Below are 20,534 nucleotides of genomic sequence, written 5' to 3' on the forward strand. Positions count from 1 at the left end.
AATATTAGCATTATGGTACTGGCATCTGAACATTGAAAGCGAGGAGTATCACAACACTGACCATCTTTGACAATTCATATTGACATGCAAAAACAGTCATCGATTTACACCCAGATTCAAACATCTCAAAAGAACATGTCGTTTATGTGAATCAGCCTTGGCTCAGTGGTAGCCGTCTTGCCTCCGAGTCAGAAGATTATGGGTTCAAGCTTTACTCCGGGATTTAAGTGCATAATCTAGGTAGATACATCGGTGCTACACTGTTGGAGGTGCTGTCTTTTGAATAATATGTCTGCCCTCTCCAGTGGATGTACAAGATCATATTGCACTATTTGAGTGCTCCTGGTGTCCTGGCCAACAGTTATCCCTCAACCAACACCACCAAAACAGATCATTAATTATCTCAATTCCATTTGTGGGACCTTTGTGTAAATTGGCTGCTGTGTTTCCTACAATATTACAGTTTTAAACTACTGTACTTCATTAGCTTGAAGCGCTTTGAGACGTCCTAAGGTTGTGAAAGGCACTATATAAATGCACGTTCTTTCTTTATCATTAACCCTAGCAACTGAGTTTACCTTCAAGTCCTGAATTCGCTCCTTGCTGTCCTGGATAGGCTTTTTCTGTTCCAGTGGTGGGCGTGTACAGGACTGGATTGCCTTCTCCTGGTTGGTCACATTGTTCTGAATTTTATCCAAGTCAGATAGCAGTTTCAGACATTGATTGTCCTGGGAGTCTAAGCACACATAATGAAATACAGTTACGAAGTTGAACTTACATGGAGCCTCACGGTGTCTCCCTGTTACTTCCCCACTTTCTAAATATGACGCAGCCCACTTCAAACCAGCTGGAATAAAATCACTTTTTATAATCTCACCCCATTTGGTTAGTGCTAGTTCATTTCTTGCAGTATTGCTCATTGATAAAAACGTTTCTTCTAAATAATCTAGTCCATTAAGATTTCAGCTACTTCATACTGTCTTCGATCTCAACAGGCAACTTGTAGCAAACCATTATAACTGAAGGGATTTCAATGTTTTCATCGGAGAGGAAGGGACCTTGCAGCATACATCACTGTGGGCATTTCATCCCAACCATTACAGGAACTAAAGTGAAGATAAAGAAAATGAAAATCTTGGATGACTCTATTGAGCTCAGATCACCCTGAATCCAAAGTTAGTACAGGTGCTATTGGCTGTTATATAAAGGGGGATTCAAATCACTTCCCAATCTTTTTGCATAAGGCCAAAGGAAAAAAATCCCAAGCGATTGCAGAATCATATTTCACTTGCAATCAGTACGTTTAGTATCAAATTACGCTGATAGTTACGCAAAACTCACTAAAGCATTGTTAGTCCACAATACCTCAAAAGGATTATAATAAAGATTCTGTTAGTCTGGTGGCTTTTGCATTTGGTTTGCAACTTGTGCAAAAGGGAAATGATTTACTCTAAAGGCTTACTTTTGTTAAACTTACACTTGAATTTAACAATAATTCAATTGTTTAATTTAGAAAAGACTCAACGAGTTATGGGTTATATTTTAGTGGCAGCTTATATTGATCATGCTTTAGTTTTATCAGAGATGACGAGTGAATTAATTCACTCACTTTTAAGGCTTTGCTCCCTCATTGTGAATCATTCACAACCACAAGTCCTACTTCAACCCGTAGAGCAGTGTATTCTGGGTCACAACATCGGTGACACCCAGAAAAGATGGCAAAAGGCTAAGCTCAACTGCGTTGAGATAAATTTCTTTTCATCCATCAACCATGTTCATCAAAAGCCAATCATTTCAAGATGTGAGCCAGAAATCACCGTGTCTACAGTTAGTGACAAGATGGCTACCAGCACATAAATAAATTAAGATACTGCTTTCCCCAAACAAACAGGTAAGCATCGAAGAAAATGTCAATCATCATTTCCTCCAATTAAACATTGGGAAGACCAAAGCCAATGTCTTCGGCCCCGGCATGAACTCTGTTCCGTCATCACCGATTTTATTCCCTTCTCTGATCACTGTTTCAGGCCGAACCAAAATGTTTGCAACCTTGGCGCCTATTTGACCCTGAGCTGAGCTTCTGACCCCCCAAATCCTCTCCATCACAAAGACTGTCTACTTCCAGCTCAATAACCTCACCTATCTCTGCCCCTTCCTCAGCCCATCTGTTGTTAAATCCGTCATCCATGCTTTTACCTCCAGATTAGACTGTTCCAATACTCTTCTAGTCAGCTTCCCATCTTTCAACCTCCATAAACTTGAGCTTATCCAAAACTCTGCTGCCCATGTCCTAACTCGTGCCAATCACAGTTACCCATCATCCCTGTACGTGGAGGCCCCAACCTGCGTGAGAACACCAGCGGCAGGTCAGGGCCATAAAAGGAGCGGAGGTGCGACAGCCCGGGAGCAGCGTGGAGGCATACCACTTCGGGGAGCAGCGCGAGCTGGTGCAGAAGGGCGACGGCAGTGAAGAGTGACATCATCAAGGTCCAGGTCAGTGATTGGAGCTTGGGCAGATACAGCAGGAGCAGCGAGAGACTGTGGCGGGACGTGATTGGGGCCCAGGAGAGGTGTTTGTTCGGGGCCAGAGCCCAGGGGCAGCACGGGTCAGCCCACACTGCGATATGTGTGCGCACTAGGTCCATGCAGCAGAGCTGGTCTCCAGTCGTCTTGGATAACCCTTGCCACTGGACCAAGACCAAGCTCTGTCAAGCCCATGTGGTGGCTGGTGTGCAACGGCCACCACACGTTAAAAAAATCCACACACAGGCATCTTACACCCTTCAGGATGTAGTTCAGGACCTGGAATATTAGGTCCTTCATTGAAACACCTGTGAACTCATCAATTTTTGGCGTGGAAGCAAGTCATCCTCGTTTCGAGGGACTGCCTATGATGATGATGATGGCGTGCTAACCTACATCTGCTCCCGGTCCATTAACATCTCAATTTTAAAACTCTCATCCTCATGTTCAAATCCCTCCATGGCCTCACCCCTCCAGCCCTACAACTCTTCAAGAACTCTGTGTTCCTCTAAATCGGGCCTCTTGTGCATCCCCCATTCCCTTCACCTCATTGACGGCCGTGCCTTCAATCATCTGGGTCCTAAGTATAGTGTATGGAGAAATAGTCAGACTGAACACTGTGAGCTCAAAGTAAAGTGTGACCTTAGTCTTTTATTGCAGGTCTCCAGAGTGCCTCTCCAACCTCCACATATATAACAACATTTCCCTCCCACCCCCTCCCCACTCCCTGTGAGTCGATCTGGGGCCCTTCTTGCCCTGGTTGATCGTCTCGGTGTGAAAGCTGGTGTTGGGCCCTCGCTGGGCTGCTGTGCAGCTGGCCTTGCTAGACTGTCTGGTGTGTTGGGCCCTGCAGGGCTGCTGTGGATGATGGGTTCTGCTTCGTGGTCAACCATGGTGTTGGTTGTCACTGGTGTGTGTGTTGGGGGATCAAAAAAGGTAGGGTCCAAGGTGGGTTGCTCAGGGTAGTCCGTGAATCTGAGTTTGATTTGGTCTGTTTCTGGTGAATGAGTCCATTTGAAAGTTTGACCCGAAACACCCTGCTCCCCTCTTTGGCCACGGCAGTGCCGGAAGCCACTTGGGACCTTGTCCATAATTTAATACAAATATAGGATCATTGACCTCAATCTTGCGTGACACATTTGCGCTATCATGGTATGCACTTTGTTGAAGCCGCCTGCTCTCTACCTGTTCATGTAGATCAGGGTGAACTAATGAGAGCCTTGTCTTAAGTGCTCTTTTCATGAACAGTTCAGTAGGTGGGATCCCAGTGAGTGAGTGTGGTCTCGTGCGGTAGCTAAGCAGGACTCGGGATAGGCGAGTCTGCAGTGAGCCTTCAGTTACCCTCTTCAAGCCTTGCTTGATGGTTTACACTTGCTCTCTCTGCCTGACCATTGGACGCTGGTTTAAACGGGACAGCTGTGACATGTTTGATCCCGTTATGGGTCATGAATTCTTTGAACTCAGCAATGGTAAAACATGGCCCGTTGTCGCTCACCAGGACATCGGGTAAACCTTGTGGGGCAAACATGGCCCGCAGGCTTTCAGTGGTGGCAGCGGACGTGCTAACCGACATTATCTCATATTCAATCCACTTGGAGTACGCGGCTACAACCACAAGGAACATTTTACCCAAGAACCGGCCTGCATAGTCGATGTGTGCCCTAGACCACGGTTTGGAGGGCCAAGACCATCAACTTAGCGGTACCTTGCTTAACTGCGAGCATGTACTACATCTGTGAACGCAGGACTCTGAGTCCGCATCGATACCAGGCCACCACACGTGGGATCTGGCTATCGCTTTCATCATTACGATGCCTGGGTGGGTACTGTGGAGGTCATTGATGAAGGTGTCTCTGCCCTTCTTGGGGACCACTACTCGATTGCCCCACAGAAGGCAGTCTGCCTGAATAGACATTTCATCTTTGCGCCGCTGGAACGGCTTTATCTCTTCCTGCATTTCCACTGGGACACTGGACCAGCTCCCGTGAAGCACACAGCTTTTGACTAGAGATAATAAGGGGTCCTGGCTTGTCCAGGTTTTGATCTGCCGGGCAGTGACGGGTTATTGTTCACTCTCAAATGCTTCCATAACCATCTGCGGGCTGCGCCATTTCCACCCCCGTGGTGGGCAATGGCAGCCTACTGAGAGCATAGGCGCAGTTTTCTGCCTATGGCAGATGGCATAATTGTACGCGGACAACGTGAGCACCTATCTCTGGATGCGGGCCGATGCGTTGGTATTTATCCCTTTACTCTCGGAAAACGGATATAAGTGGCTTATGGTCAGTTTCCAATTTGAATTTTAACCCAAACAGGTATTGATGCATTTTCTTTACCCCACAGACACACACTAACGCTTCTTTTTCAATCATGCTGTAGGCTCTCTCGGCCTTAGATAGACTCCTGGATGCATAAGCAACCGGTTGCAGTTTCCCAAAATCATTAGCTTGTTGCAATACACACCCGATGCCTTATGACGACGCATCACATGCTAGTACCAAACGCTTACATGGATCATACAACACAAGCAATTTGTTTGAGCATAGCAATTTTCTCGCTTTTACAAAGGTATTTTCTTGGCTTTTGCCTCAAACCCATTCACCCACTTTTCGTAGTAAGACAAGTAGTGGTTCTAGCAGGGTGCTAAGACCCGGTAAGAAGTTACCAAAGTAGTTCAAGAGTCCCAGAAACGACCGCAGCTCCGTCACGTTCTGTGGTCTCGATGCGTTCTCGATTGCCTCCATCTTCACGTTGGTGGGCCTGATGCTGTCCGCCGCAATCCTCCTTCCCAGGAACTCCACTTCAGGCGCCAGGAAAGTGCACTTCAACCTGAGCCCCACGTGGTTGAGTCGACTAAAAACCTCCTCCAGGTTCTGCAGGTGCTCGGCTGTGTTCCGACCTGTGAACAAGATGCCGTCCTAGAAGACCACGGTGTGCGGGACCGACTTCAGTAAACTTTCCATGTTTTTCTGGAATATCGCCGCCGCTGATCGGATTCCAAACGGGTATCTGTTATAAACAAAAAGACCTTTGTGTGTATTGATGCAGGTGAGGGTCTTCGATGATTCCTCCAGTTCCTGTAGGAATGAAGTCCGATCCAGCTTCATGAACGTCTTTCCTCCCACCAGCGTTGCAAAGAGGTCGTCGGCTTTTGGTAGTGGGAATTGGTCCCGCAGGGAGAAACGATTGATAGTTACTTTGTAATCGTCACAGATTCTGACGGTGTCGTCTCCCTTGAGGACTGGGACAATAGGACTGGCCCACTCACTGAACTCGATTGGGGAAATGATGCCCTCTCATTGCAGCCGGTCTAGCTCGATCTTTACCCTTTCTCTCAACATGTACGGTACTGCTCTCGCCTTGTGATGGATGGGTTGCGCCCATGGTATTAGGTGTTTCTGCACTTTTGCTCCTTGGAATTTTCTGATGCCTGGTTTGAACAGCGAAGGAAATTTGTTTAAGACCTGGGCACATGAAGTGTCATCAGTGAGCGATAGCACTCGGACATCGTCCCAGTTCCAGCGTATCTTTCCCAGCCAGCTCCTGCCGAGCAGTGTGGGACCATCGCCCGGTACCACCCAGAGTGGTAGCTTGTGCATCGCTCCATTGTAGGAGACCTTTACGGTAGCACTGCCGATTGCAGGAATCAGTTCTTTAGTGTAAGTTCTTAGTCTCGTGCGAATTGGAGTTAAGACTGGCCTTGAGGCCTTGTTGCACCAGAACCTTTCGAAAGTCTTTTTGCCCATGATGGACTGGCTCGCGCCCGTGTCCAGCTCCATTGACACCGGGAGTCCATTTAGTTCAACATTCAGTATTATCGGGGGACAATTCATGGTGAATGTGTGCAGCTCATGTACCTCTGCCTCTCTATCTGAGGCTCTGGTTCGTAGTGATCCTCCGTGAATCTGTCCTCCTCTGCAACGTGGTGGTTTGCAGGTTTAACAGACTTAGCAGCTCGCCTGCACACTCGTTGGAGGTGTCCCATTGTTCCACAGCCCTTGCAAACGTACTCTTTGACTCGGCATGAATGGAAACAATGATCATCCCCGCAGCACTAACAAGGTGTTAATGGCCTTGCATTCATCACCCTTGATGGTGGACTCTGAGACATCTGCGGACGTGTAGCTGCAAGTATGTATAACCACCCTGTAGGTTATGATTCAAAAACAACATCACTTTGTTCACAGTACTTGTAGCAGCACTTGTGTGCTGAGAGATTTGCTTCGTATTGTCACTGGTGGCAATGAACGCTTGGGCTATCGCTATGGCCTTACTTAAGGTTGGGATCTCTACAGTCAAAAGCTTGCGAAGTATGGTTTCGTGGCTAATGCCAAGTACGAAAAAGTCTTTGAGCATATACTCCAAATGTCCTTCAAATTCACAATGTCCTGCAAGGCGTCTCAGCTCGGCGACATAACTCGCCACTTCCTGGCCTTCAGACCTTTTGTAGGTGTAGAACCGGTACCTCGCCATCAGAACGCTTTCCTTCGGGTTCAAATGCTCTCAGACCAGTGTGCACAAAACGGCATACGATTTCTCCGTGGGTTTCGCTGGATGAGCAGATATTTCATGAGGCCATACGTTGGTGCCCCACAGACGGTGAGGAGGATCGCTCTATGTTTGGCAGCGCTCTCTTCCCCATCGAGCTCGTTGGCCACGAAGTATAGATCGAGTCGCTCCACAAAAGTTTCCCAATCATCTCCCTCTCAGAATTTCTCCAGGATGCCCACTGTTCTCTGCACCTTTGGGTTCGCTATCTGTATCTCGTCGCCAGTTGTAGTGTATAGAGAAAGAGTCAGACTGAACACTGAGCTCAAAGTAAAATGTGATCTTAGTCTTTTATTGCAGATCTCCAGAGTGCCTCTCCAACCTGTGAAGCCTTCTTAAATACCTGTGCTCCCAAGGGATCCCTTGCGACTCCGGGGAATGAGCCCTCTGGTGGCTGTATGGAGTCCACATATATAACACTAAGCTCTCAAATTTCCTCCATAAATCTCTCCATCGCTCCACCTCTCCACCTCTCTCCTCCTTAAAGACCCTCCTTACAACCAATCTCTTTAACCAAGCTTTTAGTCACCCATCCAAGTATCCTAATATTTCCTTCTTTGGCTCAGTGTTGATGTTCTCCTGTGAAGCACCTTGCGATGGTTTTCTCTGTTAAAGGCACTACATAATTGCAAGCTGTTGTTATTGATATAAAACTAAAGTACAAAAGTCAAAAATTATATTGTAAACAATCCACTTATGTAATAAAAAAATGTTACATACTTGATAAGGGCACCACAGGGGTCTTCAACCCTGTGAAGAAACAAGAAAAAAAAGTTACAAATCGTTTGAATAAATGAGTGTGCCAAGCCAGTGCCATCTACAATAAAGATCTTCTAATGATCTGAAATACTCTGGACCCTACCCGAGACTAGTAAATGTTGGTATTCTGAAGGATTTCCTTCTGCACGAAATACAGAGAATTAACATGTAATGAGGTTGGAATATAAGGGGAAGGAAGTCTTGCTGCAAATATATAGGGCTTGCAATAAAGGCAATACTATTTTCCTTCCTGACCCAAGGAAGGATATACTTGCCTTGGAGCGGTGCAACAAAGGTTCACTCGATTGATTCCTGGGATGAGAGGGTTGTCCTATGAGGAGCGAATGAGTAGAATGGGCCTATACTCTTGAGTTTAGAAGAATGAGAGGTGATCTAATTGAAACGTATAACATTCTTAGAGGGCTTGACAAGGTAGATGCAGATATGCGGTTTCCCTTGGCTGGAGAGTCTAGAACCAGGGTTCATAGTCTCAGGATAAGGGGTCGGCCATTTCGGACTGAGATGAAGAAGACGACGACTTAGATTTATATAGCGCCTTTCATGACCACCGGATGTCTCAAAGTGCTTTACAGCCAATGAAGTACTTTTTGGAGTGTGGTCACTGTTGTAATGTGGGAAACGTGGCAGCCAAATTGCGCACAGCAAACTCCCACAAACAGCAATGTGATAATCGCCACACACCCCCCCCCCCCACCCCTGCATTTTCCATCTGTGGCAGGTGTGTTGGAGGAACCTGTGATGGTTTCCCCCCAGTTTCGCCGTACAGCCCAGTGCCTGAGGCAGAGGGCAGGAGGGCAAATTGTTGCCACCCTCCGAGCCAAGCCCATTGGAGGAGCTCAAGGAGGACTCCTCTGCTGTCGATCCTGAGGATGGGATCGTGACAAGCTGTTCGCTGCACCCTGTGCGGTGCACGGGTCCACCACTGGCGACGATCTCCGAGAGGAGAACAGCGACTCGCTGGAGGGCACTGGGGACAATTTAGAGTCCATCGCCAGTGAGCCAGTGGATGCCTCATGCCCCAGGAGAAATGAAGAGAAATGTATTCACTCAGAGGGTTATGAATCTTTGGAGTTCTCTACCCCAGAGAGCTTTGGCTGCTCAGTTGATGAGTATAATCAAAACTAAGATCAATAGATTTTTGGGCACTAAGGGATATGGGCATAGGGTGAGAACGTGGAGTTGATGTAGAAGTTAAGCCATAATCTTATTGAATGGCAGAGGGGGCTCGGTGGGCTGTGTGGTCTACACCTGCTCCTATTTCTTATGTTCTTACTCAGTGTGTTTGAGCAAACACTGACACTCACCAATGAGTAACTAACCATTTTAATAATATTGTAATTTGATATGATAATGGTGAATTTCCCATATGTTCTATACAGCCACGGTCAGTGCTTGAGTCTCAGTGTTAGTGAATGCTTAAACACAATTGCCATACAAGTTATATTTCTTCAGCTGCAAGATCGACAGTCAATTGCTGCAATAAAAATAGAAAAGGCTGCAAAGTGCACAGCAGGCCAATCAGCATTCAAGAAAGACAGATTAATAATCCAGGTGTAATCATTCAGAGTCCAGCATGATCTCTCTTTATTTCAGGATTCCAACATTCATAATTTCTTTATAAACATTCTGATATTCAGTTTTAATTTAACACTCAACATTGAACATTCACAAGTATTTTTGTCTCTGAACACACTGCAGACCACCTCCCTTGTCTCCCACTGTGTTGGACACACTACACACCCTCTCCCTTGTTTCCCACAATGCTGGTTACTCTGCACACACCCTCCCTTGTCTCCCACAATGCTGGTTACTCTGCACACACCCTCCCTTGTCTCCCACAATGCTGGTTACTCTGCACACCCTCCCTTGTCTCCCACAGTGTTGGTTACTCTACAGACCCCCTCCCTTGTCTCCCACAATGCTGGTTATTCTACACACACCCTCCCTTGTCTCCCACAATGCTGGTTCCTCTGCACACCCCCTCCCTTGTCTCCCACAATGCTGGTTCCTCTGCACAACCCCTCCCTTGTCTCCCACAATGCTGGTTACTCTGCACTCCCCCTCCCTTGTCTCCCACAATGCTGGTTACTCTACAGACCCCCTTCCTTGTTCTCCATAGTGTTGGTTACTCTACACGCACTCTCCCTTGTCTCCCACAGTGTTGGCACTCTACACAACCCCTCCCTTGTCTCCCACAGTGCTGGTTACTCTACACTCCCCCTCCCTTGTCTCCCACAGTGTTGGACACTCTACACACCCCTCCCTTACCTCTCACAATGCTGGTTACTCTACAGAACCCCGCCCTTGTTTCCCATGGTGCTGGTTACTCCACACACAAACTCCCTTGTCTCACACAATGCTGGTTACTCTACACACACCCTCCCTTGTCTCCCACAGTGTTGGACATTCTACAGACCCCCTCCCTTGTCTCCCAGTGTTGGATACTCTACATACCCCCTCCCTTGTCTCCTACAGTGTTGGACACACTACACACACCCTCCCTTATCTCCTTATGGTGGTGGAGATAAAGAAAGTCAGTAGAGTATCCACCACTTTAGGAGGTTAGAATTCCTCACCAAACCCAGATGAAATCCCAATCCTTGTTTTAAGGTACAGTAAAACCGTTACAAAATCAGAATCACATTTTCCAAAAAAAGGGATAAAAGCTTTTTTTTTTAAAAAGTAAAAGTATATTATGGAGAAGGGCCCACTAGTTTTGGAAAGAAACTTCATACATTTCGAGAAACTATTCTGAGTAGAGAGAGCTTTACTGCCCATCTAACTCAAGACCGCTTGATGCAAAAAGGAACAATTGTCCAATTGCCCAGTACCCTTTGAAAACTGCTTCTTGTACCCTCACAGATTGTTAAAACACAAACCTGGTTTGTTAACTTGTTTCAGCTGATTGCAATGCTTCTGGAGAACATTCTTGGCACTGCTGCTCTTCTGCTTGACACCATTGTACTGATTCGTGATGCTGGGGGAAAGGTAACATTGAGAAGTATATGAACCACTGATTGCTGGGTAAGGAAATTGGTAAATATCAAACTATGGAAATACCAACTATTTACCATAAATTTTGATGCGAAGATTGATGGCAGATTGTTGAGTATTTAATTGATCCCGCAAGTGAGAGCAATTAAATAACTTGAGACCTTGCCCCCATTATTTTTGTTAATATTTCTCTCTTCCTTATTGGTTTGTCTCAGGCGATGCATCATCTCACAGACAGGCTACAGAACTGAGCACAAGGTGTCCAACCAACTGGAAAGAGAAAAGTAGCTGAGATCGCCACATGGAGGCCCATTTCAGCACCAGCATCATTCAATACTGGCCCGCCATTGTTAATGGAGTACTGAAGAGGTCAGCTCTCCTAGGCAAAGCCTAGCTTTTGGCTATGGGAAGGTACGGGAAAAGGAAATGGAGCTAAAGTACATAAATACTGAACAACTATATATTTTGTTATAGATTTGTGTTAAGAATGGCACTACGTGGCTACCAATAAAGTAACAGTTTGTTTAAAAAAATCTTGACTGGTCAACTCTAATTGTACCACTCACTCATTGAATGTGCTGCAATAGGGTGTTTGTGACCACTTTAAGGGAGCATGAGGGTGTGCAGGTTTGCACAAAAATACATTTTGGAGTAATGATGACATTTATTTCCAAATCCTTTCTGTGGCGAAATGATTTGAAAAAAATTCTAAAATGTCATGAAAGCCAAATTATTTATAAAACTGGCTGATTTTTTGATGTGTGTAATAAATTCACAACACTAATTCCACTGGACTTAATAGAATAGCTCCTTTCACAGCCTTCTTCGAAAGCTGACATCCATTGGCCATTGCTGTGGTACACTGTGGCCACTGAAATTCAAACACATATTGCTGATAAAGGATGTTGCCTTTCCAAGCCTCTTGGCTATGCTCTAGGAGTTTGGTTTTAGGACTTACTCATCTCCAATTGCTATTGCTTCAGGGTCAGTTGGAGGGACGATGAAACAAACAGCAGGAGCCTTCTGCTTCTGGCCGGCAGTATCAGACACCTCCCAGTGGGTTCCATTGATGTTTTTATTCAGTGTGTATCTCTCCCCACGCTGGATATGTGTCTGTCAGAAAGGGAGAACAAAGAACGATTTGCTAACAAGTACTCATTTCCCAAATCAGTGTAAAACAGCTAACATTTCACGGGTAATACTTTTGTCTTCCTGCTCTCCATATTACATGGAATTCACGAATCAATTTGCTGGTAGACAATCTGTTGCTTCCAATGGCAAATATGTCACCAAACCTTAGAGCTTTAAATCTGAGATCGATAGATTTTTGCTCGAAGTCGGTAGACAAGGCTATGAGACCAAGGCAGGTGGATGGAGTTAAGGTACAGATATAATCTCATTGAATGGCAGAACAGATTCGAGGGGCTGAATGGTCTGCTCCCCTTCCTATGTTCCTAAAACCCTCCTTCCAAGACGGTAGTCACACTGGATGCCTCTGATGGCAAAGCTAAGTGGCTCTTTCCAGTGGCATTGCCGTCCTTTACAACTCGGTTGGGCTCATGAACAGACTGATCTCTCAACCTGCCCACACCGTGCACTTTTCGCATTTTGCAAATTTCCTGATTGTCCATTACTGCCAAATCCATGCCACTGTTTAAGTGGGACAGATTCGACACCGATGAAAACCGACTTAATTTTAGGAACCGTTTCCAATGTAAATGTTCTTGTACTATAAAAGGGCCACACAATTCACCCCAATAGCCAACTGAGTGGATTATTCCACACTCCGCTTCACTCAGCCTAACAAACAAAATGAACAATTTGGTATTCAAATTCCTGCCTGTAAAAGAATTTGGATAATGGCAGCTGGATGGCATTTTGTGACTATATTTGTACTACGTGATGCAGCTTTTGATAGTAATGAGCTCAGCCGAGGAGAGCAGATGTAAACAGTCTTGTCTGGTTGCAGTAACACTTCCCGACAGATGGTCACGTAACCTCATTTGTTGAGAACACCATTGTCAGCTCCCAGTCTGGCAGTTGAAGGTCACATCAAAGAAGCAGTAATTGTCACCCATTAGAAGCAAAACTGGGGAATAGCAAAGGCCATCTATGGAGAACTCTACAATTAGGTTCATTTAGGAGGATTGCCTTGAATCTTGGTCTTGATTACCACTTGTATTCAGTTCTTAATGTGGGCAGAGAGTGAAATTGCAATCGTTCTTTGTCAGGATGCACAACAGAAGCACCCACACAGAAACACTCCCCATTAGCTGATCACAGGGAAAAGTATACTTTTATGCAGTTACTTTTCTACCTTAATTCAAGTGTCTATAGTTCTCAGCGGAACATAGATAAGCTTATATTTGAAAATCTATAAAGAATGTTAACGTTTCCATTTGTTAACTGTACATTAAGATAAAAGCACCATTGGGGAGAGTGTATTCAAAATGATAGCTATGTAAATCTATTATCCTCAGTCAGATAAAGTTTTGAATACAAGAGCAACACTGACTTACAGACGTGCACAAATCATACTTTGCACATCTGTAGTTGAGCGAATATTACAATATTTTCTACATTATTTTGATAAGTTGTAGCATTGGGTACTCCCTTCTGGATTTGTGCTGTACCCAAATCAATTTATATATTTCTAGTCCAAAATATGCAAATCAAGCAACAAAGCCAAATTATTTACCAAGATGGCAATAAATAACGTTTGGTTGGAAATTATTAAATGTCTGATTTAAAAGAAAAAACACACTGCGGATTGAATAGGTGTGAGCTCAACTATCAATTAGCATGGCTGTATGTTCTTTTCTTCACCAAGTGAGTCAGAGTAAAAACACACAGTGAGCAAGGAGGTTAGCTCCACACAAACTAAACCGAGAAATTCTTACCTCTTCTGACTCGAAGTCACAAAGTGCCTCCACTGGGACAGGTTTGGGAGGATTGGCACGGCGATACTTGAGAGGCAGCACTTGCTGGCTGCGTTTCTTCAGGGTTTTCACCGCATCGTCATACTTGTCCAGAGCTCGGTCCTGGTCCTTCACAGGGGGAAGCAGAAACCATCATTAACATTAATACTTTGGGTGTTCGCGCACACATGCACACACACACGCGTGCACGCACACACACACACACACACACACACACACACACGCACTCACACACACACACACACACTGCCCTTAGCATCGCTGGGAAGTGGCTTCCGCTTCATGTTGACGTGAAGGATGTTGTGTAAACAGGGTGTCTGGAAAATGGAATTGATCGCCAGACCGGCCTTTTTAATGCTCAGACCCTCCGCTGGATCCAGACTCACATTGCAGGTCACGGACCTCAGTGTGGAGATGGTCTACTGTAGCTCAGGTCCTACATGGTCCATTTTATCAGGCCCAAGAAGAAAACAAAAATGTAATTGCCAAAACAAAAAAGAACCACCCGATTGTTTGCCCTCCTGGGGATAAAGTAACAGTTCTAAACAAAATAAAATGAACTGAAATTTTTGTTGTGCATGCATCATGATGTCACAATGTCACCACCAAAGGAATCAGAAAAAATTGGCTTTACACCCTTTACTGCAGTGCTGAAACCTAAAATAAGTGCACACTTTTGACTGTTGCCTGAATCAGTTACCGGCACAAGTCACCCTACGTTCCTGATGCCTACAGGGCTGACTATATTGTGGCACTACAACAAGTCTGCAGGACTCACCGCAGAACAACTGAAGTTCTGTTGCAGATTCCTCGTGTTTCTCAGAGTAAAAATCATAATCGTGGGTAATTTGCGGTCAGCGGTGAAGCAAAAGTGTTCGGCACTGCCGCCAAAGGGAGCTTCCCACAACGATCTCGCAAACTCTGTGGGAGAAGTTCGGCTTTTCCGATGTGCAATTGAAATCAACACTTAAAGGGGAATCCCTAACATGAGCTACTGTGATATCAACAAGCCGTCTAAGCAACCAATCAAAATACAGAATTCTCACAGATGGCAAACCAGGAAGTGAGTAAGCTCCTTTGAATTTAACTTTTTAAAAAGTAAGAGAGAGCAAAACAAATATTGGGGCTTTCACATGGGGAAAAGGCAAACCTGAAATAAAGCTGAACCAACTTTTTTTTTAAATCATTTTTTTTAAGTTTCTTAAAAAAAAAATTATTTTATTACAATGGATAAATTTGACACTCCACAAAATTAAAATTAGTTTTTCAGGGCCATAACCTTTGCATAGCAGTCAATAGACTGTTAAAACCCCAGTTACATCTAATCCAAAAGGGTCTAACTTTTAATGGGGTATTTAACACTGGTATTACCACAGCAGAACCAACGTTTTTGTCAGTTTCTCTGATTTCACACATTACACGGATTGCCGGCTGTGGGGGGGGGGGGGGGGGGGGGGGTGACACAGTGCAGCCAGTGTCAGAGCAGGGAATGACTGACCGCAACTTCAGGATTTCCGCGTTCGGATGCACATGCGCTAAATCCTGAAGAAGTTGCGGTCAATTTCAAAGGGGTAATACCCACCGCAAATTCCGAGCCAGTGTTTAACGGTTCCAATTCGACACTGGCTGGACATGTAGTTGATAAAATGTGGATCACTCATTCTCAGCTCCAGACACTTTGCTGCAATGATGCCGGTTCTACTTACATCGAGGTCGCGGAGCACAGATTGAAGCTGGATGTCGTCCTTGAATTCTGGATTGTACTTCTGATCCAGATCAGTGTCAACTTTCTTGAGAAGATCCTGCATGTCCTTCGCATCTTTGTAAAACTAAAGGATTAAAAATAAATACGGATAAAAGATGTTAGTTCACATAGTTGAATTGGCTAGATTATGATAATGGACTAGCTTTACCCCATTTTGTTGGCGAGGAAGCTAGAGATTTTGGTAGTTAATAATATAGAGTGAATTAAATAGTCAGCCCTGAACATGTTCAAGGTAAAAAGAAAAGGAGAGGTGGGAGCTTAATCTGTGGACAGTACAGGGAGCGAGATGTGCATTGGTAGTTTTAGAACTGACTTTACTGAATATCTAGGAGGTTTTAGGCTCTACTTCCCCAGAGGTATTATATTCTTTAATGGCGATTGTCGGAGCACCAACAGATTGTGGCTATCAGCATGGGCTCTTCACAGTGTGGGCACCTATCGCATTACGCTGTTTTGCAAGTGTTCCTTCACAAGGATGCTGAACCATTGTGCCATCCTATAAAACTATTCAGAAGGAATCAAAAGAAGTGAAACTGGCAAGTATAAAACTGTGCTGAAAGATCAAAGGAGAACAATTACTTTCTGATTGCCAATACCTGGTCTGGCTTTCCAGTCATCTCTCTAACTTGACACCACAGCAATGTCAATTGGAGAGTTGATAGATTGTGACACAATCCTGGCAACGGGGGAGCTGTGCGTTTTATAATTGTATTAACTGCTGGCTCAGGATTCTTTGCATTCCCTGTTTATGCCTAGTTACTTAATCAGATAGTGGGTGGAGTCTGGTTAGTGTAGTGGTTTTTACCTCTGGGACCCGAGCTGGAATCCAGCCCAGGCAAATCACACTAAGACTCTTCTCTTTGATAGGTAGAACACTTCTAATTTAAAATAAGTTTGCACATTGTTTAAACCCTAATGGGTACGGGTTCAAGGTACAAAGCCACACAACCTCACGTACAACTTGCTCACTGAATACAGTACTATGGGCTAAAATTCAATTTGGCCTGAAAACGAGTGCGATGATCTGGATGCACGAACGGCCCACGCCCGTTGAAAGTAATGCAGGCAGTACGCGATCTTCATGCTGCCTGCTAATTACCATGATTGATGCGTGCAGCCCAGTGCTGAGTGGCTGAGCGCTCAGCAGGCGGCCAATGTTTGTACAAGGCTTGCTCTATTTAAAGCTCGCCTCCACTTTTAAAGGCAGCCTGCACCTCGTAAAGGTGAGGTGCATTCTGCATTCAGCAGCGGCTGCAATTGGTTGTCAAGGCAACTGTGAGTGAGTAATGGCTCAACAGGGCAGAGAAAGTGCACAAGCTCTGATGCAGGACTAGAGGCCTTAGTGCAGGGGGTAGAAATGAGAAGACAGGTCCTCTACCTGTAGAGGGCCAGGAGGCAGCAGTCTTACCCTGAGGACCTGGATCCATTGTCAAAAGAAGTTCAATGACATCACATGAGTGGTCAAGGTCATTGAATGCATCTTCAAAAGCTGTCTCCCACCAACTGCACCATTGGCCTCAGACATTGCTCAATGCACCACACCCCCATCACTCACCTACCAACAACTCATACCTCACATTCATAGCTTCATCTCACCCTCACACATTTGTCACTGCTTCAAGCGTCACACCCACATCTCACACCTTGCACACACTGTCAGCTATTCAACTATTCAATCAGGCACATCACCCAAACACATTGCACCACATTCAATGACACACTTCCTTCCCTTTTGCAGGACAAGGTGGCTCATAACTACAGGCAGCAGCACCTAACAGGCATGGGTCGGGCAAGCCTGCATATCCTGACCCAGCTGGAGGAGACAGGGCTCGACATCATTGGAGGGGCTGTCACTGAGACCATGGTGATTGTCGAGGTTGGAACCATTGATGATGACAGTATGCTCATACCTAACCTTCCTTCTCACATCCCACTTCCTCCTCATCCAACAATTTCTTCTCACTTATAAACTGCAGCTGGAGTAAGCACCTCACCTCACCTCACCACAACCTGACCCTTATGCCTTTCTCCTTTCAGATAAGGAAGAACTTCAAGCTACACATAGTGCAGGAAGAGTAAGAGGAGACTGATGGAGAAGAAGATACACCATCACTCGATCTCACACTCACATGCACCAGCTCAGAAATTGGCACTGCACGTACGTTAGAGGGTAGTATAGAGGCAGGATCTGCACATGGTGAGTCACCGGGTATGAGTGGACTGCAGGCAGGGCAGGGGGAAAGGGTAGTGCAGGTGCCAGCTCCCCAGAGGGCGAGGTCGTTCACAAGTTCTGCTGCAGAGAACTCAGGTGAGGACTTCAATGGGGCGGCCAACAGAAGAAGGGTGATGGGCATAGACACAGAATGCATTTAAAAAAAAATTTAATCTTACTAATTTTTCAGAAAGTGTGCAAGTTGCTGAAAAACAACCATGAAAAAAAAGTCAAACTAACAATTTAATTGATATAATCATTAAATGCAGCTACCAGCCCATTAAGAATTGCTGGTACCAGATACAGCACAAAGGGGTGCACTGTTCTGGGAGCACTTTGATATTGTTGAAAGGAACAGACATATGTATTATCGTGCAAAGTTAACTAATAGCACAACAGGTGCTTGCAATGCTCAAAAAGCTGCACTCCAATTATCACAGACCTTAGCAAATGAAAAATTCAAAATCAATTTATTTACTTCCCAATTGGGATAAAGCTTATTGGGTTTAGCTTTTGTGGGGTGTCCCCCCCCGCCCCTCCCCCGCCCCCTCCCCCGCAACTGCAGATCCCCTTTACCTTGTGGTAGTCATCCATATTTTTGAGATGATTCTCCTCACAGATCAGCAGGTTGAGATATTCTTTCCAGTCAGCATGTACAGCTTCCATGTGAGCCTGAGGGAGAGAGTTACAATAATGTAATCAGCACTTGTATTATTGATGAGCAAGACCTCAACGTTCAGTCCTATTTTTGTGATACATTTGTGGAATTATTTACATCAGAGGCAACACAAGTTCACAAGAAATTTTAACATAACAATTTTTAAAATAAAGGAATAAAATGCATCACTATAATAAAAACATTGTTTCATTGAACCCATCGGAAAAAAATAATTTGATGCTAAAGATTGTAAAAGTTTGTTCTCAGTGACATTAAACGACTCACTGTGTAGCAATCATATCTTAAGAGTGTAATTATTTCAGAAACTATGATACTGGTTCATTTAAAAACACTTCAAATCATCCGCACAACAAACTTAATGCAGTCCTCTCATTAGAGAAATGAGTGAGAAGAGGGCAGGAGAATTTTAAATGCACTAGAAATTGATATGTTTATAATTGTCTTTTGGTTGTAAATGGGTGCAAAGCATGGCAATTTAGCAGTGGGATGGCCTGCATCCAATCTGCACAAGCGTTGGTCCATGGCCAAATTCATGAGGCCCACTTTTTAGCCTTATCTGGCGAGCCCTAAAACAAGTGCAAGGCCGCTTCAATATGTAAGCTAGGGACCTAACGCCTGTTAGAGACACTTCTCATAAATTAGTGACCGATGAGCAGGGCAGGCCTTGGCTGCTGCATTTACCTGTAAAATAACAGTGACAGTACTTAGAAAGTTATTTATTGGTTGTAGTGCACTTTGGGACATCCCGGGGACGTGGAAGGTGCTTCATAAAGTCAAGTTCTTTCTTTGATAATGAACTTTGCCAGAAAAAAATGTTCAAACTAAAATACAAAGCCACAAACTGAAAACATTCTGAGAATGTGTAACAATAAATTTCAGCAAGCGCTTGGGATATAATTTGTTTTCTACTTATCAGGGAATTTATATTCTACTTATTAGTATTCATGCAAGTGAAAAGTCAGCTGAGTTAGAAAGAAAACTTGACCAACTAAACTGGTCTTGGGTTGGGTGTGAAAGGAGGCACACGTTTCTGATCTGTTATACAAGATAATATTAGGGCTGCTCTATTGACTTTACAAAACTGGGCTGCTGATGCAGTCACTAGCCTGGTTTTAAGAGTATCACTGAAGTTCTCCCAATTACCTCAATAGCGTTCTTTCCTGGGTGGTTCGCTTGTAACAGTTTGTTACCGTCATCATGAAGTTTTGTAACGGAAGCTTCCTTAGCCTCCAGATGTCGGTTCACAAAGCTCTGTAACACACAAGCAAGGTCTCAGGCAGATTATCTTTTATGCAAATGTTCTCCTAATCCTCCTTACAGCGCTGACTCTTGCAGTTCCACTCTTCCAAAAGATACAGTTTGTCTCTTACAGATACAATTCCAGACTTGCGGTGGTATAATTCCACTCTAGCGAAGGTACAGTTCCATGTGTGCCAGAAGTGCTCTGCTACCTCCTTCCAATTGCCCATTCTTCACGTGTTACCTTAGACTGCGAGTGTTATCAGGCTAACAGTGAAGAACATTACAGCAGAGAGCTGAGCCTATTTTCACATGAACACATACTGATAGATCAGAAGTGAAAACTTTGGCCAACTTTCTCCCAGCCCAGGGATCCTGAGGCCAAATGTTTATCTGGATTAGAAATTTCTTGCTGCCAGTTTTGTATTTTTATGTTCTCCTCTTCAAGTGGTGGTTAAATCACAATTATTAGCAATTGTACCACAATTCATGCAGTGAGTTACCTGCCTTACTGTGCAGAGGCACAAACCTATGGTCAGTGGTTTCCACATGGTGGGAGGAAAATTTTAAAACGGAATATCTCAGGCCACTCTCACTCTAACAACACTGTGGGAGTGAGAGTAGCCTGAGATATCTTCACTACACGGACTGCCGCGGTTCAAGAAGGCGGCTCACTACCATCTTCTCAAGGGCAATTTTTTTTTTTTTTTTTATTCGTTGCCAATCTTTCCAATTCTTTGTCAAATCACAAACGCCAGAGGTCACCCTGCACCTGTCAAGGATCACTCTGCGCCAATGCTCTTAGCCAAAAGGCCTAGAGCCACTGCACCGTTCCTGGAAGTACTGCAATACCAG

General features: G+C 44.8%; 2 protein-coding genes across 2 annotated transcripts in view; one reads left to right on the forward strand and one right to left on the reverse strand.

Annotated features, from left to right (window-relative positions):
- Positions 1-1,115, forward strand: part of LOC139281088 (ubinuclein-1-like) — a 99,565-nt gene extending 98,450 nt beyond the window's left edge. The window contains exon 18 of the mRNA XM_070901023.1: positions 996-1,115. Coding sequence (XP_070757124.1) covers positions 996-1,006 — 11 coding nt within the window. The 3' untranslated portion in view covers positions 1,007-1,115. The remainder of the gene's footprint in view (positions 1-995) is intronic.
- ppl (periplakin) overlaps positions 1-20,534 on the reverse strand; it is a 69,890-nt gene that overhangs the window by 21,332 nt on the left and 28,024 nt on the right. The window contains exons 8-15 of the mRNA XM_070901020.1: positions 19,584-19,691; positions 18,338-18,433; positions 15,491-15,613; positions 13,746-13,892; positions 11,804-11,958; positions 10,731-10,828; positions 7,792-7,821; positions 579-736 (exon numbers count right to left, since the gene is read on the reverse strand). Coding sequence (XP_070757121.1) covers positions 579-736; positions 7,792-7,821; positions 10,731-10,828; positions 11,804-11,958; positions 13,746-13,892; positions 15,491-15,613; positions 18,338-18,433; positions 19,584-19,691 — 915 coding nt within the window. The remainder of the gene's footprint in view (positions 1-578; positions 737-7,791; positions 7,822-10,730; positions 10,829-11,803; positions 11,959-13,745; positions 13,893-15,490; positions 15,614-18,337; positions 18,434-19,583; positions 19,692-20,534) is intronic.

The sequence above is a fragment of the Pristiophorus japonicus genome, chromosome 15, assembly GCF_044704955.1.
Source record: "Pristiophorus japonicus isolate sPriJap1 chromosome 15, sPriJap1.hap1, whole genome shotgun sequence".
NCBI classification, from domain to species: domain Eukaryota; kingdom Metazoa; phylum Chordata; class Chondrichthyes; family Pristiophoridae; genus Pristiophorus; species Pristiophorus japonicus.